The sequence below is a fragment of the Peromyscus maniculatus genome, chromosome 13 (genome assembly GCF_049852395.1).
Source record: "Peromyscus maniculatus bairdii isolate BWxNUB_F1_BW_parent chromosome 13, HU_Pman_BW_mat_3.1, whole genome shotgun sequence".
Lineage (NCBI taxonomy): Eukaryota > Metazoa > Chordata > Mammalia > Rodentia > Cricetidae > Peromyscus > Peromyscus maniculatus.
The window spans coordinates 37,395,657-37,423,186 of record NC_134864.1 but is presented as its reverse complement, the minus strand read 5'-3'; the positions used below and the strand labels follow the sequence as shown (position 1 = coordinate 37,423,186).

Genomic DNA, 27,530 nt, shown 5'->3' with positions numbered 1-27,530 from the left:
TCCACCTGATTGCTGGCATCAGAGGCATGCACCACCACACCTGCCTTTTTCAAGCTATTATTTGATGAGAGAGAGAGAGAGAGAGAGAGAGAGAGAGAGAGAGAGAGAGAGAGAGAGAGAGAGAGAGAGAGAGAGAGAGCTGGACATAGTGGCACAAACTTTTAATCCCAGCACTCAGGAGGCAGAGGCAGGTGAATCTCCATGAATCTGAGGCTAACCTGGTTTGCAGAAAGTTAAAGACCAGGGCAGGCTACATGGTGAGACCCTGTCTCATAAGCAAAAACAGAACAAAAATTAAAAGAAAAAAAAAAAAAACAAGGAAAAGAAAGAAACAGGAACTGACGTGTTTTCTAACTCTTCATTTCTGGGAAACAATAAACCTATCAAGTGTAGTTTTTGAAACCTGACCATACACGAATTTCATCAGGTACACATATACTCATACAAAGGATAAGGAGAATATGAACTTGACCTTAAAACTCCACCACACCTACACATAGGCACAGGCAAAGTTTTGGTGCAAAGTTTCTTTTGCAACATCTGCCTCCTGTAGTCTGCTAAGCCCCTTCAAAACTTTAATGTAATATAAATACCTATTATGTAACAATATTCACAATACTGAGTGGATATTGTGGGGACTTGCTCAGGTGAAGATGATATCCAAGGTGAGAAGGAAGGGACCCTGAAAATTGACATCTAGTTAACGTCAAAGTAAGAGCCCAGGCAGGTTCTTTATTAATGGGGATTTTAGAATAGAAGCCACGGAAGGCATGTGGTCTATGAAGAGTCTTAAGACACAAATGAGGATGCAATGTGCCTCATTACACAAAAGGGCCACTCTTCTGAGTCAGTTACAGGACATGCAAATTGCTTAATAAGAGTCACCTTTGCTGTTTTGTGGTTGATCCGTATTTCGTCCCAGCCTCCTATAAAGCAAAGTGAATGGACTTCATCCACCTGGTCCTCTGTGCCTGACTGCATTGTGACCAGTGGGCCACGTGCAGTGAACATTCGGTGAATCATTTGTGATCACAACTCCTAACACCTGGATGAGGTGGGAGAAGGTCACTCGTCTCCTTTCTCTCTGCAAGGGCATGTCTTACAGGCGCACACCACCATGTCGGGAAAGCTATTATTACCAAGGTATCATTATCTCTCTAATTTACAGGTGGAGGAACTGAGTTAGGAAGCAAAGTGGGGTGAGTTTCCAGTGTCAACGTTTCGGTTGGCTTTAGACTCCATAGCTGTCGGCATGCCAGAGTCTGGCACGGAACCCTGGGAAACAGTGTGGCTTTCCTATTGTTCTCATGGCTCACTGCTAAGACTTTGGAGGCAGTAAACACTTTTACTGCTCCTGGGGTATTATTGCAGACACTTGGAACATCCTTTTTTGGCCTTTCCATTGGCCTTGTCTCTAATGCAGACTACGACTCAGAAGGTGGCCTTTGGATGATGTAACCTTCCATATTATTTCATAGAGAGAGATCCCTTCTAAGGAATAACAAAAGGGACTTCAAGACTACAAATAATGTTCACTTATTAGGGCACTTTGGTGAAGTTATGCTTTGAACATGTTTCATGTTTAGAAAAACATGTCAAGACTCAAGTTGGTGACTTTAAAAAAAGGAAATCTTTTAATCATTTAGCACTGGCTGCAAGGTAATATTCTGTTTTCACTTCATGTGTAACTCTGAAATGTTTTCTTTCTTATTGGAACAGGACGGTAGAGATGGAGAACAAAGTACGTGGACCAGTGATATGGCTCAGTGGGTAAGAGTGCCCATTGCCAAGCCTGGCCTTAAATTTGATCCTTGGTACCCACATGAGAGAACCAACTTGTTCATGCTGTCCTCTGACCTCCAGACACATGCCACACATGTGCATGCATGTGCACACAGAGAACGATAAAAATAAGAAACAAAATCGACATCCTCCTCCAAATTTCCAGAGCTTTTCTCAAAGAAAACTGTATTTGTAAAACAAAGTAAGCAAAATTAAAAAAATATATATATATAACCCCAACCACATCTGTCAACTTTTAGCATGAAAATCAAGAACTCCTAGACTTCAGCAAAAACAGTGATAAAATAAAAATTATTGGAGTACTTTTTAAAAAAATATCATATTCCTTGGAAATAGAAAAGCTTTTTACAACTAATGGTGCAAGAAAGGTTTTTACTAAACTGTCAGGATTTGACAGCATCCAATTCAGCATCCTTTACTCTAGTCTATAAGAAATAGCTTTCAGGGGAAAGAAATGAGAGGTTTAAAAAAAAAAAAAGAAGAAGTTATTAAACTCAGCCAAACTCTTGATTCAAAGTGATGAAACTGAAATAGTTAAAACCAAAATCGTAGCACCAAGTTGTGTCTTCTGCATCTAGGAATGGACTATCGATCACATTAATATACCTGGTTTCATGAAGAAAGCTCTAGAACTGTGTCTAGTCTGTGTTTTTCAAGAAGGGTCCTCTCCTTCTTTAGATGCTGTTCACTGAGGCCAGGCAGGTTTGTTAATATCTGGAAGTCAGATGTAGTGTTCGGGGCCTTTGTAACTACTAAATTGTGTCCCATCTTTTGGGGGGAGTCACTTAAATAAAGAAGCATTTTCTGTCTTACCCGGTAACCCTCGTACCAGACTAACTTAACCCAAGAGGATTCACCAAAATGTCAGTGGTGAGGCTGAGAACAGCTGTGACTTCCTCATTACTATCTCTAACAACAGGGGAGCCATATCGGTTTTAGTGTTTTCTACTATCAAAAGAGAACCCAAATATCTCACAACCCAGCACCCGACATGCATGCTTTTCAGTGTTTCAAATGGAATCAAGAGAGAGAGAGAGAGAGAGAGAGAGAGAGAGAGAGAGAGAGAGAGATTTTCACCACAGAGCCATTGTTCATTCTTTTAACTTACCTTGTAAATTTGGGAGTTGCCTCTTTAAAACAGGGAGAGTGTGAAATTTCTCGACTCAGGATTGTCACAGCCCACTATCCATAAGGTAGTTACGATAAGTTTGTAGCATTCCCAAATAAGACTTCATATGGCACAGCCTCAGGCCCAAAGAGACCTCATTTGTCCACTCAGGGGTAATCGGGCTTGGGAGGAGTTTGCATTAAAAAAAGAATCCATTTTCATTTTCTTCCCAGCCCCTTATGTCTGAAATCCACCAGCTGTCCTGGGCACTGAAGAGTCGGCACAGATGGGTCACGTGGCTTCCACCTGGCTTTTATTCCGTGGTCTGAACCCAGCCCCGACAGCCACCTGTGGGTCCTTCAACAATGCTCCTGGGCCACGGCGTTTCTTCATTCCAGCAAGGAGTGACGACCATAGTCGATGCCACAGACAAAATCTTTCGGTTGCAACTCCAAACAGAGGGAGGATTAAGGTGACTTCAAAACCCCGGCATGTAACAGGAAACACAGCATCGCAACTCAGGCAGAGTTTTATCTAGATAAGTACATGTATTTTATACACAGCCGCGGTGGACAGAGTACTTCTGAGAAATTACTGGCTCCAGGTTTAAATCCGATGGATGATCAAGGTCATTCACGTAAGCCCCAAGGTTTCGGCAATCTCATACACCAAGCAATGCTGCAGATCTTTTTTTTTTTTTTTTTTTCCTTTAATTTCAGAGGGCGAAGACAAGTAAAAAAAGTGCAGTTCTTCAATTAAAGTGCATGGATGAGGTAAACTAATTTCAAGAGTTTGGAGTCTATTCAGTACTGGCTCAGACAGGGACCATCCTGCCATGGATCTGCTGCATTTGCGTTCTCATCGCCTGGACACTGCTTAAAATCTTATTCTGGTGTGTGATTGCGGTGATGCCAATTCTCGCCAGGTCACTGCAGGCGGGGCACAGAGAGAGGGGAAGAAAAAGTCAGGGGGGCGGGGTGCACAGAGCCTCCTTCTCAAGGCTTCATGCAGACACACATTTGAATCAGCCACAGTTAATACAAGGAAGGTGCACAGATGTTCCATTAAGCAATCCAATAAAACAATGAGGTACTACAGAGGTTGTGTAAAATTATATTCTATCAAAATGAGAGGCATTCCAGCTTTGATTTTTTTTTTTTTTTTTAATGAGTAGGGAATGATTATGAAAGTCAAAGCAGACAGGAAAATACTATGAAATCTAGATTTACCCTTTGGTGTTACATCGCTGAGTACTTACTCCTGGTTCATGTGAACCACAGCTTCTAGCGTGGTGTACCCGGCGGCTGTGAAGTTATCCTTATACCGGTCCATTTTGATGGCCTGCAGCCAGTCGCCCACTGATACCACAGCCGAGAATTCAGGGGAGCTGGGGTCCAACAAGGCTGTGTTTGGTCTGAAAGTGGAGCGAGAATACAGAAACAGAAAGAAATCAGAGTGCATAGGACAGACCAGGGAAAGCAAGGGCTAAACGAAGAGGTTTAAGGGGAATAACTGTCATTCGAAATTAACATGTGCTTTTGTGTTTTTCTTTTTTGTTTTTGTTTTGTTTTGTTTTTCTGGAGCTGAGGACCCAACCCAGGGCCTTGCGCTTGCTAGGCAAGCACTCTACCACTGAGCTAAATCCCCAACCTTTTTTTTTCCCTCGGCATTCATTTTAGGTGGACTGCTCTGAACATTGAATCTCATAGCAGGTCTCTGACCATCCTAACTCAGTAGAGAATTGGGGAGCCCTTGTGACTCAAACCTGTGTAGTCTTTGGAGAAAGAATCTACTTTCCGTCAGGACTACAAATACCACAAACATTGGTTCAGCAACTGTGGAAACCTCAGTGAAGCTCAAGGGAGGAAAATTGGGAGCTTGATGGAAGCAGGGAGAACACTGAGAGTTCAAATCCAGCATGCTTTTAGGGAGATGTGCAGACAGACTCAGTGCATTCCCACCAACCGGGGACAGCCGGAGTTAATCCGCTCTTCAATCAACCCATGCCTGACCAGCAGAGAGAATGGTACTTTGATTGCTCTTTGATTGGATTGGGGTATGTGCTCCTCAGATTCATCTGTCAATAGTCATTCCAATAAAGTCACAGTTCTTATTAACTTAGTTATTAAATTATTCATACTCAAGCCAAGTGTTTACTATCAGATCACTGTCAACACTGACTGTCTCAGGCATTTTTCCTTTCCTAATGATAGAGATAACAAAGAACCTCTCATCCATGGAAGTTTTTAGGAGACTTACAGTCATCTTCAGAATACTTAACGACCACAGGCTAGACCTTCAGGGAGGCATTTCACGACACCTCTACTGTAATTTCCTACATAGAAATGCAGCTTTCTTAAACTTCTCTTTGCCCTCAAAACCTAGAAAAGTCTATGTCTGATTTTAATATTTTAGCCTCGATTGGGGGGGGGGGTCTCATTAAAAAAAAACAGAAGGAAGTTGTTGTAATGCCTAGATTTGTTTTTTTATACAGAATGAATCCAATCCTTGAAAAGTTTTCATTTATACCTAAATTATTTTGATTTGCATTATTTCTTTTTCACATAACTATTTTAGTTAAAACTCCTTTTATACCAATCAATTTTGTGTTCAAATAACTTGCCTTTCAGACCTTCCTTTTGTATCTGTTATTTCAGTTGTCTGGTTTTTCTGAGTAAAATTCAGCATCTGTTTACAATAAAAATAACGGTCGAATTCTCCTAATTTTGAGTGAATACCATTACCATGTAGAATTTTATGTTCGCCATTAAGTGTTGGATGTGAAGCCATGGCATTTGTTATCAAACAAAGACCCATCACTTGTGTTTTCTTGTAACTTCAGGCTAAGCTCATGGCAGGGCTCTAAACGCGTGAAAGGTCAGCCTAACCTCAGGGTGAAAATATTTTCACTCGGTGTCAGTTGGTCCCAAAGGTCATTGCCAAACTTGTTCTGATGTCTTCATTCTCTTTGGAGAACAAATTTGCCTAATTTTGTGCTAAATTATGTCCCATGTTTTACTATATTCCATTATCAGCAATAGTGGTAAGTATCAAGAAAACGTTCAGAACTGAGAAGAGTACATGCTGTAACCCAATTGGCTCTGGGCTTTGGTGTAAAGCAGGCATTGCGTGGTCTTGGGCTATTAGTGGCTGAGGAGCTTTTAAGGTCTATCTAAATGCTAAGAGAAGTACAAAATACTAAAGATACAGATACTTAGCCTTAAACAAGTATCTCTCCCTTCCAAACAACACAGTTGAAGATGAACAAAGTAAAGGAGGTTCACTCTGGGAATTGAAGAAACTGACTAGACCTAGAAAGAAGGCTTGGGAGCCATGTTAACCTAAGAATGGGGTGGGAGTGGGAGGTGGGGGGAGACGGGGAAGCCCTCACATGGCAAAAAAAATGTCTTTCCTTCAATTAGTAAAGTTACACACGGCCTCAGCTTAAGCAAGATGTGAATTTTAGCCATATTTAGTGTTATTTTAAGAGCTTGATGATGACCCTTTTTGTCCCGTGGCCACTGGGAGGCATTTAGAAGCACCGAGAATAGAAGGTTCTTCTGCTATCTGCTCCAGGGTCCCTTTTTCTTGTATTGTGATAGGAATTGTATTCCTTCCCCTCCAGAATGTTAAGGCGGTTTTGAAGAGAACCTCAAAGGGTCTGCAGAAGCTGGAAGGCCTCAGACATACTAACATGGAAGGGATGTTCTATGTTTAAGGTCACAATAAAAGAGACATCTTTAAGGAGCTCAGATTGGGAGCTGACTGGGTCCCTCACCTGAGGCAGGTCTGAGTCCTCGACTTAACAACAGTCTAACCGACAAGCCTTTCTGCCTCGATCTATACCAGATGAGGCTGGTGTCTACTGGGTGTCCTGAACCCATTAACAGTAAAGCTCTTCCCCTCAAGGAAACTTCCTGGTGAACAATGGCCTTGGGAGCTTTACAGTATTCATAGAACCACTGGCTATGGTGGAGCCCTCAGGTTGCAGAGCTTGGAGGCGGCCTGTGACTTTGCAAAGGCAGGAATTTGGATGCGCTGCCCTCGCCTGCCGCATAGGATGGAGCCCCTCATACATCACTGTTAGTTAGCAAGGCAAACCTGGAACTCTCCGGCCCTGTCCTCTTCAAGCTGTTGGGGTTGCGGATGAGTTTGTCCAACATGTTGACGATCTGCCCAAACTTCGGCCTGTCGCTTCTCTCTTTCTGCCAACAGTCCAGCATCAACTGATGGAGGGCAATGGGACAGTCCATGGGAGGGGGTAGCCGGTAGCCTTCCTCGATGGCTTTAATCACCTAGACAAGACAACAGGAGGATGTGGTGAGCTGCCAGCAGCTTAAGCTCGGGCACAGCTCCAACCCCTTCACAGAAGCCAAAGCTAGGTACTGCCAGTGACGAGAGGGGGAGAAAGCCAGCTGTTAAATGGAACGCGATGCCAATCTGCAACTTGAACTAAAGATGCATTGATATTCCAAAGTGGTTAGGACCCAATTAGATCACAGCATGGTGTCAGAGCTCTGGTGACAGGCCCTCCAACATCACAGAGTTCTGTCTGCACTCTGCCATTCAGCATCAGCACACCCACACACTCCAGGAAAAGCCGCCCAGTGCCACGGGCGTTCTTTGGGGAAGTAATTCCTAATTGGAATGTCCTGGGCATCACTTTGGCCCCTGTGTCTCCTCATTCAGTAGCATCATGTATGTATGTCAGCATCAGCTCCCATTTCCAGATTCCCAACCGTTTTCTCTTTAGGAGATCTATACCCTCAGACATCAGCTTGGTCTCTGTCTTGGCCACAGTCTGATGCTGATTCACTATTCAAAATGTTCGTGAGTCAATTCTTTTTTTTTTTTTTTAAAAAAAAGACTTTAATACATTTTTTTTTCAAGACAGGGGAGGGTTTCTCTGTGTAGCCCTGACTGTCCTGGAGCTCACCATGTAGACCAGGCTGGCTTCAAACTCCCAAGATTCACCTGCTTCTGCTTCCCAGTGCTGGAACTAAAGGTGTGTGCCACCACCACTCAGCTAATACATTCATATTTTAAGGGGGATCCTTACACATAACATAAACGAAAGTTTCAATGGTAGGTGCCTATTGCTTTAGGGCTCAAGGCCATCTGGAGTGGTTTGTCTACCTGCTTAATTAAAGGAATCAATCAACTTCATGTTAATTTAGCCCTTCTAATGTGTCCTCACAGACAGCATATTCACATGAGTTCTCTTTTATTGTTTTTCTCTGTCCCTTTTGTTTTTGTTTTTTTAAGGACAGGATCTAACAATAGAGTCAGTTGGCTAGCCTCCCACTCTCCATCCTCCTGCCTCAGCCACCATGCTTGGCTCAATCTCTCTGGCTTTCCCTTAAATCCCCTTCCCATTGGGATGTGAAACCCATAGGGGTGGATTTGGCAGACTTGTGCAAAACTCAGGAGGGGAACTGCTTCATGCTGTTTCTTACTTATAAGCCTTGTTCATGAGCAGCTTCAGATATTAGAAGCACTTTTACTTGTGTGATACTTTGTGTCTTCTAGTTGTTGTTTTTGCTTTCCCCTACCCAAATGATTGCTGCCCAGCAGACAAAGTGCCACTGCCATCTCAAAACCACATTGGATTTATCCCACCAGTGGCTATTGACTGCTGAGAAACTGGCCGGCCGCAAAAAACAGTCAGTGAGTGGATCTGGACTCTAGGCTCAGATTGGACTGCTGTCTTTTTAACCAGAACACTGTTTCAATCTAACAGTCATCTTTTGATGGAGGACCACCTCCCAAGTGTGTTTCAATATCCTATTGTATCAGAACTATCTGCCTCTCCTTCTAAGTTAGATGACTCTGCCTTGGGTACCTTGCTTGTATTTAATTGTGACAAGCGTATTAGGTCAGTCTGAACCTTTTATTTCTTTTATTTTTCTAAGTACATGGTATTGACTTTGGAGTTGATGGAAGCATTCTCCATTGATGAGAATGCAAACGGCACTGGGCTGGTGATGGGAGAACCCAAGTGATGGATACTCTCTGCAAGGCTCCCTACCCATGACCAGCCGGGAAGATAGCTTCTCGGTTAATAAAGCATGGTTTGCAGCTCACTACGGAAGTCTTTTGCATGGGGGAGCAAAAGATAATTTTTTAAAATTGCTAACTTCGATGTATTTTCCCCAGTATCACCATTCCACTTACCATATGCCCAATTATATCAATTACATTTCCTGATGATTCCCATTGGTCCCCAAATCCAGATAGACAAACATATACAGATGACATATCAGTATTATTTGTGAGCCAGAAATGGCCTCAAAGTCACCCAAATAAAATGTATAGAACAACCAAACTGCTTTAGGGAAGTACAGAAACTGTCAAAATGACCCAGTGTGAGAACAGGTAGGGCAGGAATACTGTTCTCTTTCTTTAGTGGACACTCATTTAGCTGAGACTCTCAACTCAAATAAAAGGAGCTTAATGCCAAATAACTCACTATGTGAGCTTGTGCATGCTGTGCTCAGCAGGTTCCCTCTGCCTCTCTGAGGGACTGACTCCAAACATTACTGCCAGAGAATACTTAAGATATCTACAAGCCATAGTCACTTCAAACAATGAACTACATACACAGCACTCACCTCCGATCTTTCCCCATCTTATAGTTGCCTATCACTCATGCTAGCTGTTATCTTTCATCCTGTCCACCATGCAATGTCTGTACTATCATTCTGCTTTAAACCAGCTAGGTACACTGAAGACCCTCTCCCCCCCACCACACACACACACTTGGATGTGAATACATGGCTTCCCCATTGCTCTTAGGAACCTGCATTCTATGTGGGTATATCTGGGTCTTTAACTGTCAAGGCTTTTGTAATTTCCTGTTCAGTTAGGTGTATGAGGCAGATAGATGGGCAGACAATATTCCACATCAAATTCAAGTTTTAAAAGGAGAGCTTTCTGAAATGTCATTTGAAGTGCTCAGCTAGCTCAGAGCATGACACTTTCTAAGTATCATTTTAATTGATAAACCAAATAGTATATTGTAAGGACTCTATTCTATAATGTTCTATACTAGAAAAGTTTTGAAAGGTATGGGAGTGGGGGTCACTTCACTTCTAGTCCCCCAAATTTTTCCAGAATTAACTAAAACATGTTCTAGGAAATCCCTCATCTGGGACTTACTGTGTTTTGCATTTGTTTTTTCCTTCCTCACTGGAGATGTCTGTAATTAAATTCTATTAGCCTGGAATCTTATTAGTGTCATTATTGAATGTGTCTCTGAAATTGCATGCATCGTAGATACTCCCTCACGAATGAGTCCAGATGGTACGTTTAAAGGGATGTGCATAATTTACAAAGGGTCATTTAGTGAAGCTTTATTTAAGAGTCCTTGAGGGCCAAGGTCTAATTACAATGATACCAGCTTTAAAATATTCACCAGATTTTGTTCAACAAAACTTCTGTGGCAATTCCACCACACGTGAAATTTGTTTCCTCAAAATATTTGCATTATCTATAAATCCATGGATGTCTTTCTTCCCCTCCTCTACACCGTGGAAACAATTTAATTTTGGTCTTGAAATCAAGTCATTGTTGGTTATAATGTGGAATGAGGTTACTAGGCATATCTATTTATATTAAGAATGTCGACTTTAACGTTATCATTTCAAACCCAATGCTTACTCAATCATAAGGTAATATACAACTGCCTGAATCTCAGGGTAAAAACTCACATCTTGATTGGACATATCCCAGTACGGTCTCTCTCCATACGACATCACTTCCCACATAACGATTCCGTAGCTCCAGACATCACTGGCTGATGTAAATTTCCGGTAGGCAATCGCTTCTGGTGCAGTCCACCGGATAGGAATCTTGCCGCCCTGTGAAGATTCCAGCTATTCGTTATTTCCCCATGTTCCCACTGATGTGCCAGTCATGTTTGTTTCAGAGGGTGGTGACTCACTGACAAGCAAAGACAACAGCATTCCTGAGGTACTTTCAGTAATAACAGCCTTGTTTAAGTAAAGTCTTCCAGGTTGAGGCAGTTCTCATGTGTATTCGTTAACCACGGGGAAGGGAAGGGAAGGGAAGAGAAGGAGTAATCTGTCTAATTATTCTCGGAGTGCTGCTTAGGGCAATATTACAGAAAGGAAATCTCGGGTTTTACATAAATACATATGTTATTTGGGGCATATCAAAGGAGATGAGGCTTACATTTATTTTGCCTTCTTCCTGCACTCTCTCATCCAGCCTTGTCAAGGAAGTGCTTACCACTACCTCAGAAACAATGAACAAAGGGAAGCCAAATTCGGACATTTCTCCCTGCCTCACAGTCTTCTGTAACATGACAAACGTACTCAATATATACAAAAGGTAATGGGCCCTTGGGAAAAGTCAGTATTTTTTCCACGAAGGGAAGACTATTACTTAGTTAAATTATTTAAAATTTTAAAAAAATTACAAAAATATTAAATTAACAAACTATCAACCAGAAAAAGATGAAAGGTTTTCCAAAACAAAATAAAACTACACTAAACACTCTCAAATGTCTCCTGATTACTCTTAGGTGTAAAAAAAAAAAAAATACTTTCAGTTGAGTTTCAAATTTCCTAAGGTTCTACGTGGAGAAAAGAACTTGAATTTAGATCCATACACACACACAGTTTCAGCAGCCATCATTTAAGATTGCCTCAGCTTTATTAGGACTGACTCATCAGGATAAAAAATTGCCTGGGTTACTTTCCTGCTCTGGGGTTCACTGTGAAAGCCCCATGCACTGTGTTCCTCCACCTTATCTACAGATGGACACACATGCTTTCCTTAAACATTTTCCTAAGGGATCTATCTATGTACATGGATTCTTCCAGAAGCCTCAATAACTTTCTTCTCTCCCAATACTAAAAACAACAATAAAAGGTCTCCTGGGCTCACCAAAGATATTCTCGGGACTCAGAAGAGGATCTGCATGAGTACCAGAATTCTTTGAGGACTGTGTGTTTATCCCTTTAGAATATTAGATTCTGATCGTGAGGCTAAGAGAGCAGACATTCTGAGCCTACCCTGAGCCCTTCTCACTGTGTCCGAATCCCTGCTTATCTGTCAGTACTAAACTGAAAGCCATTAGATAATTCTGTACATACATTCCCACACTCAATTAGCCAACAAGTAGAAATATTGCTTTGGCTTATACAGAGCAAGAAATTTTGCCCCTTGAAGAACCAAATAGCAAACCTCAGACAAGAAAAGGAGTATAGAAGGAAGAAAAAAAAAATTCAGAAATGAAGAGAACTTTAGCATTACATGGATATATATTTGGGATACAGTGTATGTGTATATATATACACACACACACACACACTGCATATGCATACATGCACAATAAGTCATCCAACCTTCTGATTTCCATAATAATGTATCATTTGTTGAGTCAATTGCCCTTGATAGTGGCTTCTGATCTGGCTCAATGTGACACCCTCACATTGTTCGCGAATACTTTGCCCAAGAAAATTTAGAAGAAAGAGAATTCATTTTGCTTGTAATTTGAGACTCTACAAAATGGATACCTGTTAAGAGTGGGCTTCAGATCCTCTTTTTATAAAGGCATGGTTGAAAAAGGAATGCAGAAATATGGAGAGGGCCTGAAGAATGAGTTAACTTGAAGGAAAGAAATTGGGAAGAGTTCTAGCATCAAGATGGCAAGGAAGCATCAGTCTCATCAGAGTGGATGCTATGCCAGGGGTAGGTGGCCAACGGTCCTTACCCTGGTAGTATAGGCTGCTTCGGGATCATCCTCAAGCACCCTGGACATGCCAAAGTCAGACACCTTGCAGACCAAGTTGCTGTTGACCAGGATGTTCCTAGCAGCCAGGTCTCGGTGCACATAGCTCATATCAGATAAATACTTCATCCCAGACCCAATGCCACGGAGCATGCCCACCAGCTGAATGACTGTAAATCGGCCATCATTCTTCTGCATAGGAAGAGAGAGGGAACAAGCCCATTAGCATTAGGCCAAATCAATTATCACCAAGCATTTATTACCGGCTTCTTTTTGAATATCTGTATCCGGCATGCAATGAAACTCGGCATTATTTCCGGGCCCTTCTGAGCAAAGTCACTAATTCACGAGGAGAGCTGGGTTGGCTTCCTGTGATAGATGGATATTGTCCAAGTTTAATGAATCTATGGCTCACAGAGCTCCACGGTGTGAGAATAAATCAAATACTACCCTCATTGCCCATGGATTATTCAATAGCCTTAAGAATCACATCGTATTCCATTTCTCCTCTTCCTGAACCCTATTGAAAAAATTCCACAAATGCAACCGAACAGAATGTATACAAGGAATCTGTTAGTTACTGGATACTAGTATTTCCTTGGTTCAATAGAAAGTAGACACATACCCTGAGGAATGCATCCAAAGAGCCGTTCTCCATGTACTCCGTTATGATCATTACTGGTTTACCTAGAGTTTCCAAAAGAAAAACAAAAGCCCTTGATGAGCCATGCAGTTAATGAGATAAAAATGGGCTGTGCAAAATTTTACTGCCAAGACACCTGTCTTGTGCGATCTAATTTAATTAAAACAATCCAAGCTTATGCCTCAGCTGTGGGAAGCTAGGAATGAAATATTCAAAGGACAAGTAGGCTTAAATTCCATCTGGAAGGTTAACCCTTCGGATGGCTTGTTGACAGGGTCCTTAACGAAAGTGGCCTCTAGTACCCAGGGATCACATGAATGGATAATTGCTCTCTTAAACAACAGATGAAAAATGATAAATGGGCAGGCCTGTTGAAATGTGTGTGTGTGTGTGTGTGGTGTGAGAGAAAAGGAATCTTTAGAATAATCCATTGACTTTTATTCCCAGAAGAGCAGCTTGTGTGATGCTAAATAAAGTCTGTGGACAGAGAAAGCTTCTTCTCTATTTAGAGAAACTCAGGTTTTGTAGGGATGTAGTTACACTGAATACTTCATTATTCAAACACATAACCTGAAACACACACCATACAGAACTCTGCCCATCTCTTGCTCCTATCCAGGACTCTTGTCCTTTCTCATCTCACTCATCAGTTCTATTTGCTTCCTTTAACAACTTATCTTAACAAATAAACAAATTGTTTTTGGAAAGTTGGTTTTGATCTTTGGGTTTTTTTCCCCCTAGAGAGGAATGAAGGTGATCGGATAGGGAGGTTGGGAGGATCTGGAAGGAGGTGGGGGAGGAGAAAAAATATGATCAAAATACATTGCTTAAAAATTTTAATAAGATTATTTTATAAGTAAAATCTCCAAATCATTTCATCTGAGACAGGAGCTTGAATTCAGCAAAACAGTTGGAAGGTCTATGGGAACTTGGGAATCAACCTTCTTGTTTCTCGGGAGACCTGAGGAGATAACCTTCCTTTAATTTCTTAGTCACAGGCAATGAATTCAGATTTGAAAATTCTTTCTACGGGGCACTGTTGGGGTGGGGGTCGGGTGTGGGGTGTGAAGAGAGGGATCCAGCAAACGCAGTAACCCTGTTATTTTTTTCCACTAAGAAAATGTGGGGCAGAGCAGAGCAAAAGATCTCCTTTGATGAAAATAAAATCTGAACTAATGAAAATATTTACCTTTATTGTTCTTGCTGACTGAACTTAGTGATTTAGTCAGAAAACTAGGTTGGGACATCTCACGGTTGAAAAAGCACTCCTTATTCTACACAGTATATTCTCAACCCGACTATGTAGTTGGAGGGGAGGGAATGCCCTCACTTCAGAGGCAGGACTTTTGAATTTTTCATTCCTAAAAAGTCCAATTTATTCTGTTGGCTGTGTGTGTGTGTGTGTGTGTGTGTGTGTGTGTGTGTGTGTGTTTACTGTCATGTCTAAGGCATATTTCAGAGGCAAGCTCTTTAAACCAGAGAATGACCCCATGCAGACTTCAGTGAGGAATGAAAATCAGAACCGTGGTGTAGACAGAAAGACCCTAAGAATGCTTCTGGTCTTGTTGAAAAGGGTCCTCAGAGCGACTTTCTCACCTTGCTCAGCTGTGTGGGAGATGGCGAGGTCTCAGTACATTTGCCCTCTACAAGTCTTTGGCCACAACAAAATCACCTATGTGGGTTTTAATCATCCTGCCTCAATCTAAAGATACTTTGTCAACTAATGAGGAAAAGTCGGCTCTCCCAGCCAAGCATTAACACCTAATTCCATTTCACTAGTTCCCCAGGAGCTCTCTCCAGAGAAGATCCAAGAGGAAGGAACAAGGAGAATTTATGATGCCCCCCCCCCGCCGCCCCCATTCTAGATAGCTTCTCTGGAACTGGTTGGTTTGAAACCACACTGTTTGATTCTGCTCGCCACCTTCTCAAGTTTTCTGTATCCCCTTGTCTGTTTATTAAAAGTATCCATTTGTCAGCATCTTGAAGAGCTCTCCACAAAAGGATTTCTAAATTGAGCAGCGGTGGGCTCCGGGATGGAGGTGGCTGCTTCCATACAACAGACAGGGATGGGGGGGCGGGACGTAGCAGAAAGGGAGGGGACCCCAACAAGTTCTCTGGTGGAAATTTTTAAATCATTCTAATTCAGCGACAACTGCATTATGCAAATGAACCCAGTCGTTTGTAACAGTTACAGCTGTAATAGCTCTGGGTTTTTAAAGGCGCGGTGGGACTTTAACACAAAGATCCTCTGTTTCTTCCCTCTTCGGCAGAGGTGCTATGAAAATCACTGTCTGCGGCAGGAAAAACACCCGAGTTGTTGAACAGAGCCCCCTTTCTAGAAAAGGGACCTGCAGAAGTATTTAAAGGGAATGTTATCTTTTAATTAAAGTCGTGAGGGGCTTGGGCAGCTTCGAAGGCCATAGGCAACAGAAAAAAATATCCTGTCTGTAAAAACCAATCTTAAAAAGCAAATAGAACTATTCTATGCTAATTATAGCCTTCACCTGAGGTAGGAAATTATACGTCCTCAGCCTCAAATTTCTTTTTTTGAAGAATTCTCAATGTGAGGAATGATGTACTCTTTCAGACATAATAACACCCGTTAACACTTAAAGAGGTGTGTGTGTTTAATTTGCCATTGTGCAACCCACTCTAAATATTTTATTTTCTCCCCAAATAACCTTGCAAGGCAAGTTTTATTTATCTCCATTTTTATAGACGAGACCAGTGAAACAAAAGAGTGGCCAAGCCACCAAAGCCACCACCAACTGCTGATAGAGGCATGAGCAAACGCTCTTATCATCGGGCCAGTTATTTCTCAACATGGATGCTGAACACATGGTACTGGTATCACCTTTACCTTGTCCCTTGGGAATGAAAGCCTAGATGGTTCTCCCCTAACCCTTACCCTCCACACCCCCCATGCCCCCACCCATTCAAACTTCTTTAGAGAAGGCCCAGGAAACTGTCCTAAAAACTACAAGAAAACACTTAATACCATTTATTTATTTAGGGTCATGGGATGCGGGAATGTATGGCCCCAAGAACTTGTCCTAAAGTCAGAGGACAATCTTCAGGAGTTAAGCTCTCCCCTCCCAGCCATGTGGGTTCCTGAGATTGAACTCAGGCCACAAGGCTTGTCAGCGAGCACATTTATATGCTTCTGAACCAACCATCTTGCTAGCCCCTAAAAATCGTTACTAGGACTCTGATGTCGGCTTAAATTTGAGGTGCTTGCCTATATCTATCTACCTACCTACCTACCTACCTACCTACCTATCTATCATCTATCTATCTATCTATCTATCTATCTATCTATCTATCTATCTATCGTAACCTTCTGGTTTCTTCTTCCCAAAGACTGTGTACTTACTTTGTGGCTTGCTACAACTGTGTCCATTTTCCCACTTACCCCACTCCAGCCGCCTCCCCTCCCTGTTTCTCACTCACTGAAGCAGCCGTCCTGACACTTGCCACTTGTTGACTGACAAGCTTTTAAGACCTCTTAAATCAAACAAGAGACATCTTGGCCTCACTGAAGACAGAGCCTCAGGCTTCCAAGATCCTGGACTCTCGCTCACTGTAGTTAGGAACTGGGGCTCCTGGAGCGGAGCCACCTTAAACACACACTGCTTTGGTGCTCTCTCCGTGTGGCGCTTTAAAAGCTCGTCTTAGCCAGCTGTACAGATGTACACAGGGTTCCCTTCACAAGACGCATCTGTTGAGCTGTGTCGTATTTTAACTGAAGCGTGGTTCACGAGCTCAGTGAATGCTAATGGGCTAAAAAAGGAAGGGTCAAACCAGGTGTTACTGTAAATAGGTGCTGAACGGCAACAGTCATAAATCAGGCAGAGCAGACAAGCGAATCCCCCGATATAATAAAGATTCCCAAGGTTCGCTCCCTGCATCTGGAACCCAAGCTTCCAATCCAAGGTGTGGCGAGCTTTTGTTTTCCTGTTTATAAAATTCATTTCGTTTACCATCTGCTTGGGCCTACCCTGTGATGATCAGTTTGGTCTAGCAAAGATTTGAAAGATAAAACTCTGTGATATTAATTTCCCCCAAATCTCACACAAGCTGCCTTGGAGACAGGGCATCAGCTGCAGTCATAGACCTATTTAGAGCTGACTGAAAGATTAATGACTGGTCCTGTACTGCGTTGATTTCCTCCTATTAGTAATCAGTGGGCCTGTTCCATCTGTCATTTCCCTAGAAAGAAAATGTGTGTTTAATTTCCCTGTAACTTTCAACTTAGCTTTGTAGAGGGGGATGACCCACGTACATTTGGTGACAACGCCTTCCAGGTGGATTATGTTTGGGTGGTCAAACTGTCCCATGATGCTGGCCTCGCTCAGGAAGTCCCGCCTCTGCTTGTCAGTATATCCAGCTTTCAGAGTCTTGATGGCCACACAGATCTCTCTCTTGCCTGGCACTTTGAGACGCCCACTGCAGACTTCTCCAAATTCACCTGTGGGAGAAGATGCACCAGGAATGCATTCAAGATGAAATAACTTTCATTGTATCAGGCACTTCACTAGGGAACCCCAATGATAATTTCATTTAGTCCCCCCTCACACAAAGCTTTGTAGTAGGCACTATTCTCAGGGACTTCGTTTTATTATAGGAAACTCAAGCTTAAGGTAAATAAACCTCACCAAAGTCATGCAGCTAGCAAGAATTAGAACATTCTGGATTCAGCCAGTCTAGCTACAGATCTTATGTGTTCATTTATTTTACCCCCTTGCTCATTTTCCTGCAAATAAGTACAAATTTGCACCAGAGTTCCTTACAAAACATCTCATTCATGCTCTGAATGAAGAAATCTCAGTGCACAATATTTACATATAGACGTATGCACAACACCATCACACATGCGAATGTAATGGTGTAATTTACATTTTAATTTACATACCTATTTAACAGTCATAAAGGAAGCTGACTTATTGAACTCAGACACTTACCGACTCCTATGACTTTTTCAATTTTAATGCAGGATGCATCGATTTCTTTGGCAAATTCTCGAACTGCCTGGTTGGGGTCTTCGTAGGTAAAGGGATCCACATAAGTTCTAACACCTAAGTAATGAACAAGGGAATAAGGTGACTGGACATATCCCAAGAAACATGAATAAACATAAAGGGTCGAGTTCTATTTAAAAACAACAACAACAACAAAAAACCCAACCCTTCACATTGGAAAAGTTGGGTTAGCTATATGGTCGTTGACATATGAAAATGCTTAAATTCTTGCTCTGGTTTTCATTAGTGGGTAAACACAGAATTTGCTAGCTGCTTAAGACACTGCAGCTCTACTGACTTCCTGGAATGTCCTCACACTTGAAGGATAAAAGTTTAAAAACAACACATCCCTGGAGGAAAAAGAGGATCCCTTATCAGGAAATTTGGAATGAGTTGGCTGGATACTTTCTCCCAGCCAGTGGTTCCTAGCTCCACTGTCTTACCCCTCATCTCAAATACTCTCCCTTATCAAGGACAATAGGCGCTTTCCCATTCCACAGGCCCTGTCTATAGGGTGTCGCATTTCCCCCATATCTAGACCAAGTAAATACATGACCAACAATGAACAGACTTGTGTTAAACCTAGATTAATGAACACGGGAGGAATACTGGCCACCAGTTGATTTGAGAAGAAGGCCTCTACATTGGACCTCTGCTTGCATTCTATTTGGGAAAGAAGGTAATGCTGTAATCTAGCTGAATGTGTGAATACTCACAGTACAATTCACCCATGTATCACACTCACAAACAAGTTGAGAATGTGAGCTTTGAGGCAGCTGGTGACATGCATTACTAACAGCTTTCTACTGGCGTTGGCACTGGGCACATGAGTATGTAGATACCAGTTGATCAAATCTCCTTGATCATCAGACTCGTCTGTCTTTTTCCTTCTCTCTTCCTTAGTCGTTATGAATAACTGAATAGGTTGGAGCTTTTATTTTTTTCACATGACACTATCTTGTCATCTCAGAAAGTACTGTACAAATTACTGCTGCGTCATCTGGCTTCTTTTAAGTGTTTTCAACTACTTAACTCGATTCCTTTGAATTTACTCCTTTGAGCCTGTCTGTAACATCAACATCTAGAATCCACTAACACATTTTTGATGGCTGTCATCCTAGCATCACATACTACCATTACATAACCTCTTATTCTTTTATCATTCCCACACCCCATTTTTTTGCTTATGAAAATAATGACCTAGCTGGGCGGTGGTAGCTCACATCTTTGATCCCAGCACTCAGGAGGCAGAGGCAGGCCGATGTCTTTGAGTTCAAGGCCAGCCTGGTCTACAGTTCCAGGACAGCCAAGGCTACACAGAGAAACTCTGTCTCGAAAAACAAACAACAACAACAACAAAATAATGGCCTATTACATCTTGCCACCCAGCTACAAAAATGAGCCAACTAGAGGAATACTTTTCCAGAGCAGAGGATACAATAAGCAGACGCTTAAGAACTTCCTGCCTTTAACCTCACTTTACATAGTTGAATCACCAATTGTACCTTGACATCCTTAAAGAACGTTATTTGGATAAGGAATGCATTATATAAATATTAATAGGCACATTAACCAACATCTCTAAGTTAGACGACACAAAGCATGTTCTACAGAAAAATGACATTATTTTTGGGACCAATTTTATACCTTGATTCAAATGCTTCTCTTCATCTGCTTCTTGTTTCGCTTTGCTGTACTTACTCCGTCTATTAAAAATTGTAAAAAAAGAAAATGATTTCCCAACACAAAACCTTTAACAAAACAGCTGTAAGCAAATTCTTCCCGACCACAACAGAAGTCAGTGCACACTTCACCCATAGGAAAACCGAGGCTTGGAAGAGGCAAAGTAAGAAAGAATAATGTTATCTCATGTTGAGTCAGAATTAGAAGCTTAAGCCACCAGAGTCCAGACCACCTGATTGGCTATTTTTTCCATATAACCCTATTATATATTTACTCATTATTTATCCTTTTATAGCCTGTGCGTGTGTGTGTGTGTGTGTGTGTGTGTGTGTGTGTGTGTGTGTGTGTGTACGTGCTCACACGCTCTGGAGAACTGTGCAAGCATGGGTGGTCAAAGAACAACATTGAAGAGTTGGTTCCTACATTCCACCTTCCCGTGGCTTGTGGCTTTTAGTGGTTGAACTCAAGTTAAACTGCCTTTTCATTCTGAGCCATCTTGCTGGCCCTGCATACATATTATTCTTAATTAAAGCTAGTTTCATCAGTGAAATGGCAATAATGTTTAGTGTGTGACAGGTAATGAACAACACATCCTGTTGCTATAATCATGATAGTATCGTAACACCTCATTATCACATTAGGTTTCAGGGGTTGAGGATTTAGCTCAGTGGTAGAGCTCCTACCTCCAAAGCAAGGGCTTAGGTTAGGTCCTCATCTGAGGCTTAGGGGGAGGACACACACACACACACACACACACACACACACACACACACACACCCCACACACACACGTGCACTATATATATAAGCATAATATACCTAAGTTACAAATAAAATTCTAGAAAGTAAATATTTGCTTTGTACTTAACTACATTCCAATACATTTTGTGGACTACTAGGTCTTTATAATTCTCTTCTAATAAGAGGTACCTGGTGTCTCAAGGTTTGCATGCTGCCTGCCCATGTCCTGTTAGAGTAAGATCTGTTGTTGTTGTTGTTTTTATAAAGCTTTAATAAAGTGGAAAATCAACTCAAGACCTGAAAACTAAAAGTGTTAAATATATAAACATGTATACACACACACACACACACAATATATATATTTGTGCCCATGTATGTGGTTCTAGGAATGGAACCCAGGGCTTTTTGCATATGCTAAATATGCATAGAATATCCAGCATTCTACACTGGGACTACATTCTTGGCCCTTAAATATATATATAATGTTGAATGAGGAGAAGTTACATCACCTAAAATAATTAGAAAATCAACTCATTTGATTAGTACAGATCTCTTCACTTTGGGAGACTAAAACCAAATTACGGAATAAAACGTGCTGACGTATGACTCTATCATAACGTAACATTTACAATGAAATTAAATCGTTGCGCTCTGAGTTTCAAAGGCAGGGTAAGACTCACGAAGGAAGGCCACTATGTTTGCATTCCTATCAGAATAAGCTGTCTGCAACCCCTCAACCTTGAGCAGGTAGAAAGGCAGGATAACCTCACAGGAGAGAAAACAGCAGAGAAACTGAAGGAGCCGAGCAGAACACCGGGCTGCAGGCAGCCCACCTCTGGGCACATGCGCAAAGTTTCCTCCCACAGCCTCTCCCGTTTGTCAGCTCCGCGGGCACCAGCTCAGCAATCAGACCCTCAGAGCCCACAGATGTTCCTCTACGTGGATAATGCCCTCGCAAATAATAATACCTTGTGCTCTTACATTGCACTTAACTTTTCAAAGTAGTCTCATTACATACATTATCTCCTCCCCTAACTGTTTGCAAAGCATGAGCCAGCTTAACAAAACAGAGACCCCAGTTACCACAGTTAACTGCAAAGTGCATATTTCAGGACCAAATAACAGCCTGTGTTTTCCTTTGCAGTTCGCTTTTCAAAGGGCCTTCAAAGGGTCTATTATTTAATTGCTTGTTCACAACAACCCTATGAAAGGAATCGGGTGGAAACCACATGTTCAGCTCCATTGTACAGATGAGGACTCAGAACCAGGGGCATCCAGTGAATCTCACTCACTTGCCCTCCTGGCAAGTACAAGATTTGCTAGGTGCCGTGAGCCAACCCAGACCCACACAGTGCCTCTCCTAGAGAAGATGACCGTTACAAGATAAATGACGAGACTTCATAGTACATTCAAAAGTATTGATTGATTGCTTGTGTGTGTGTGTGCATGGACACGTTAGTGTGGACGCCAGACTACAACACGGGGTATTGTTCTTCAGACACTGCCCACTTTTTGGCTCTTTCTATGGCCTGGGGCTTACTAGTTATCCGCCTTGTCCCTGTCTTCTCAAGCTGGATTACCAGCGTACACACTAACTACTGTGCTGGCTTTAATTTGGTACAGTTTGGGTCCTAGGGATTGAACGAGGGTCCTTGTCCTTACAAAGTAAGCAGTTGGCTGGCTAAGCTCTCTCTCCAGCCCTAACAGTGCATAGTGCATCAGTCAATCCACCAATCAGATTCAACTGCTCCGGGAAAGCAATGGGTTCAAAGAAACCAACAGATTTAACGCTGTGAATAGAAAGAACGTTCTATGAAGTATGGAGTCCCCTCTACCCCGCCCCCTCCCCTGTCCTTTGCCCCCTTTTAAAGTTAACCAAAGGGTGTTAGGTCGGAGACTACAGGAACAATATTTTAGGTCAGAAAAAGTCCCCAGGGTGCGATAGGCTGTCTTATCAGAACTCTAAAAGCCTTATCTGCAATCGTAAGACTATCTTTTAAACCATTTCAGAATTCCAATGGTGAAATTAAGGGGGGAAAAAATATACAGAACAAGAAAGCTTTAGTAACGGCCCTCCTTTATTTACCTTTCTGGAGGCCCAGTGCAGAAAGTGGTGCGTGCTAGAAAAGCGTTCTACCATTGAGTCATAGAGCTCTTGGCATTCATTGGAAATTGTAGAGTTGATTTTAAAAAAAAAAAAAAAAAAAAAAAAAAAACAATGGATACCTACAACAGAAACCAGTGGCCTCAAGCAAGCCTGAAGCATGGCTGTTTTCACATCAAGCACATTCATTAAAAATGGACAAAGCCAGGGGAAATACAAAATGGCAGAGGTCATTAACGGTAAGGCTGACCCTCCCATCCTTTCCTCAGACTTGCCAACATAGAAGAATTAAATGAGCGTCGAAGGTGCACATTTAAGGATCTTTTTAATGTGCACTGTTATTTGGAGTAGAGGACCCTACAAGGGTACAGGGGACATTGAGAAAGAAACACGAGGATTACTGTTCAAAGGCTAATTGCAGCCTATTAGTGCTCTAATAATACCTTGAAAACAAAAATGCCTGAGTCCTGCTCTACCTCCGTCACCTCTGACCCTTTCCCCTTGGCTCAGAGTGGGACAATGTGGCTCATTATTATCCCAGGAAAGAAAGACCATTGAGGCCTACTTTGGGTGAGCCCTCCTGAGGAGCGCAGTCTAAATTGACATCCCAGACAGATCACCTGAATGGCAGAAGCAAGGCTTTGTGGGAGATTTCCTAATTACAAAGATGTGGGCAAGGTGATTAACAAGGGGAAGTAGTGGAGTGGTTTCTTAGAATGGTCCAGAAGGAAACATGGAACCTTGCCACAGAAGGCGTCCTGGCAAAGCGCCCCACGCTGCAGGTGAAACTTTTCACGTGAATGCAATCCTCCCTGCTGACCCAGGGACTGACTAATAAGGGCATTAACCATCACCAGAGGGAACAGCAGGAAACTGCCCAGCCAGCCGATGGACGTCTCTTCCTGGCACCTTGAGTACTCAATAAAACAAATAAGAAGACGGGAGTGTGGCAGGGGCCTCCCATAAACCTCGCTTTTATCAAAATACTCACTTTCCCCATCAAGTGGACAGATTTGATGGATGTGGTTCACGTTTCCAAAGTTAATTAGTAAAAGGTAAGTAATTTATTCACTAAAGTGCAGATTAAAGATGAAGCAGTAATGAGGCGCATGGCTCCTGTAGAGACCCCTTCCAGAGATTCATAGCCAGCATCCTTCTTCCCCTTCCGCAAGCTGCCACTGTGCCCACATCAAAAGATGCCTGAACGCTCCTCCCAAGCAGCATTTTGATGGAGCTGGAATTGAACCCGTGTGATTGCATGCAAGTGGCTTAGAAATGTTCCCCTGGGAATCATTTGCCTGCTAATTGTGTGAATGTACATGACGTCATCAGAGCCTATTTGGGCAAGCACTTAAGTGTACTCATGTCTATGGGGGCATAACATTCCAGAGAAGAATATGAGGGCTCAAAGAGAGACACAGGTAGAGCTGTCAGCCCCAAAGAGGACAGTGCTAACCCTGGGTAGAAGATAAACTAACTCAACTTGTTGCATGCATTCAATGTCACTAATTCGAAAGTCACAGGTTGATTTACAGGACCTGATAAACATATCTAAATCTTTCCATGGAAGCTAAATTGCTTTCTTTAAAATCAATTTGGTGCTTTGTAATCTGGTGAAAGGGCCATTTTATAATTCTTACCGGAATGGAAACCCAGTAGCACTGGCCATCAGTGTTAGGGCACCCTGAGTCATGCTGTCCCTTAACCAAAGAGTCTTTTAAGAAAACCCAAGGACTCTTCTCACATTTTAGTCATTTTCTTAATACTATTTCACATGTTTTAACAATAAAATACTATTGAGGGCCAGCATGATGACGCAGTGGGCAAAGGCACTTGCTGGCAGGCCTGTAGACGTGACTTTGATCCTTGGGACTTGTATGGTAGAAGAACAGAACTGACTCTTGCAAGTTGTCCTTTGACCTGTGTGTGTATGCTGTGGTACACATGTGCGCGCACACACACACACATGCTAAATGAATAAATAATTACCATAGAAGAAGAGTAGTCTAAAACAACCAGTTTGGTTGATTTTGAAGGTAAATTGATAAAATCATTGATATCACAGGGGAAGGGTTGTCAAAGAAATTCTAGATAGAACCCATCGTTAGTCTGGGAGGTTCTTGGTTTCAAATGGCATTTAATGTCACAACTATTAACAGCCCTTTGAAAGGGAAGTTAACAAGTAGTAAAGAAAGTGGTTAAACTAAAAGCCATAAGTATACAAACATGTAAAGAGGGAAATGGTGCTTTGCTCTTAAGAGAATGTATGAGCATAGTTAGGGATAAAAGTTCTCAAGACAGTATCCGGGTGTCACATTTACAGCAAAAGCAAGACAGTTAGGTGCTCTGGAAAACAGATACCCTCCTGGAATGATAACCTAAGCACAGATCTACAATGCCGTAAGATGCAAATTAGAGGCTGTCCAGACAGCTTACTGGGTAAAAGCATCTACAGTCAAGCCTAAAGGACTGAGTTCGATCCCTAGGACCAACATGGTAGAAGAAAACAGACCCCTCAAGCTGTCGTCTCACCTCCACACATAAACATAGACAATATATAAAATGTAAAAAAACATTAAGAGTAAATTAATTTATTTACTTGAAATTATGTGGGTTGTAAAAACATATCGCAGTCAACACACTTAGCACGGCAGGACAGCATTTAATGCTGATTGCATGTTGAATACTTAAATAAAATCTATAAATCGAGTCATTTCATTCCTTGACAGAAATTCCTAAATGATTACACATTCAAGTTGGGAAAGAAAGGAAGGGAGGGAGGGAGGGAGGGAGGGAGGGAGGGAGGGAGGGAGGGAGGAAGGAAGGAAGGAAGGAAGGAAGGAAGGAAGGAAGGAAGGAAGGAAGGAAGGAAGGAAGGAAGGAAGGAAGGAAATAACCTTCTGATAGACTCTGGAGCTGATTCTGCTTACCTCAAGTTCAGGCTTCTCATCATAAATTAAATGAGTACAATAAAATAAGTAAACATTACCACTATTTTAAAATCTAGCAACATGCCACCTGGGAGCCTGAGGCGATTTCCCCTTAAATAACAAATTAGCAACAAACAGATTTTCTCCCGGAGATGATATCAGAAGCTCTCAAACTTTCATCTTTTTTCCATCTCCATCTTTTAGAGATCTCACAGCCACATGCCAACAGCACAGCCCCTGTGGGATTCAGCTCAGCTCACAGAGGCTCTGTTTCACTGTGGACACAGGCTAGCCCACACCCCTCAATCCTCCTGCCTCAGCCTCCCCAGTGCTGGATGACATCATGCCTGGTTTCTAGAATGATCCTTTCTGACACCAACATTCTGTGGCTTTCAGAAGCAAGAGGCGGTAACTGCAAGAGGTTGATGCTCAGTCTGAGACTTTCTCACACAGCTGGCCAAGGCTGGCCAAGGCTATTTCGAGGTACCATGTGCTACCTGTCATGTGTCCTCTAACTAAAACCCTGGGCCTGACGCCTTTGTCTGCAGCCCCTGTCTCTTCTCTGCTCACCTGTTGTCCTATTTTAACACATGTAGTTGTCCCAGATGACAGAGCAGACAGCCTGCGTGGGGAGAAGAATTAGCTGAGTGAGCATCCTCCACGGCAGGCCTGTCAACTACCTGGCTCCAGGCAGCCCTTCCCCTGACAGCTTTATGGCTGGCACTAAGGAAGAATCAATATGAGGGCAAGGGGCTGACATTTCATTTTCTAAAATGTGATCCATTGAGGACCAATCACCAAGCAGTGTTTATCAGCCTTGGGAAGTGACTTTTTTTTTTTAAATGGGGGAGAAGGAGCAGAAATCATCATTGAGTAACTCGACAGGCTCAGTTCTCTAAGGGGGGATGGCCTCATAATTGGAAATCCCATGCATCCCATGGCCACTCTTCTCTTATATAATAAAGTGATCAATAAAAGCACAAAGGAAATTGAGTCCTCAGACTTGAGGATGCTGTTTTCCACAGCCTCAACTTTGAATAATCCTGTCTCCCTGCATTATAATGTCATGGTTTTTCTTTCTGCTCATCGAAGCTGATGTTTGAAGATGAACATCCAAAGGGAGTGACTTATCTCTAATTGTTTAGTCTGATGGCTGTGTTTGGGGACAATTGAAATAAAAAAAAATTGTGAAAGAAAATAGGGAAGAAAAGAAAGAAAGGAAGGAAGGAAGGAAGGAAGGAAGGAAGGAAGGAAGAAAGAAAGAAAGAAAGAAAGAAAGAAAGAAAGAAAGAAAGAAAGAAAGAAAGAAAGAAAGAAAGAAAGAAAGAAAGGAAAGGAAAGAAAATGAAAGGAAATCTCCAGAAGAGCTGGACTACAACAGCAAAATGTCCCCAGTCAACACACAGGACGAGTTCACTTGCCATGTGTTTGGAATGCTCACGTGCCTCTAAGCATCACAGAGTGGTTGGACTTCAGGCTACTTTTTTGAGGTAGAGGTCATTCATGTTATTCATTCATTTCCCCCCTAGTTTTGTACTTCCTGTTTTTACTTGAAACACTAAAATATGCACTAATTCAAACAGATACTCATGCAATCTCCATGTTCTCCCATGCAAATGGAGGAGTTTGGGATAATGCATCACTCCCTACACACCACATAATGCATGTTACACTTGATACATGTTCACAAGCAAAATCTCATGGCAGCAAATGTGGAAAAGTCTTGATTGCCTTTCAATTCTTT

General features: G+C 42.2%; 1 protein-coding gene across 2 annotated transcripts in view; it reads right to left on the bottom strand.

Annotated features, from left to right (window-relative positions):
- Window positions 1-3,598: 3,598 nt before the first annotated feature.
- Epha4 (EPH receptor A4) overlaps window positions 3,599-27,530 on the bottom strand; it is a 134,207-nt gene continuing 110,275 nt past the window's right edge. Inside the window, exons 9-17 of one of the 2 annotated variants that reach the window (XM_016009883.3) lie at window positions 19,977-20,035; window positions 18,273-18,386; window positions 17,594-17,779; window positions 13,294-13,355; window positions 12,651-12,860; window positions 10,621-10,770; window positions 7,013-7,206; window positions 4,141-4,325; window positions 3,599-3,840 (exon numbers count right to left, since the gene is read on the bottom strand). In XM_016009883.3, the coding sequence (XP_015865369.1) occupies window positions 4,166-4,325; window positions 7,013-7,206; window positions 10,621-10,770; window positions 12,651-12,860; window positions 13,294-13,355; window positions 17,594-17,779; window positions 18,273-18,386; window positions 19,977-20,035 (1,135 nt within the window). In that variant the 3' untranslated portion in view covers window positions 3,599-3,840; window positions 4,141-4,165. The remainder of the gene's footprint in view (window positions 3,841-4,140; window positions 4,326-7,012; window positions 7,207-10,620; window positions 10,771-12,650; window positions 12,861-13,293; window positions 13,356-17,593; window positions 17,780-18,272; window positions 18,387-19,976; window positions 20,036-27,530) is intronic. The other variant, XM_006972130.4, reaches the window with a different exon arrangement.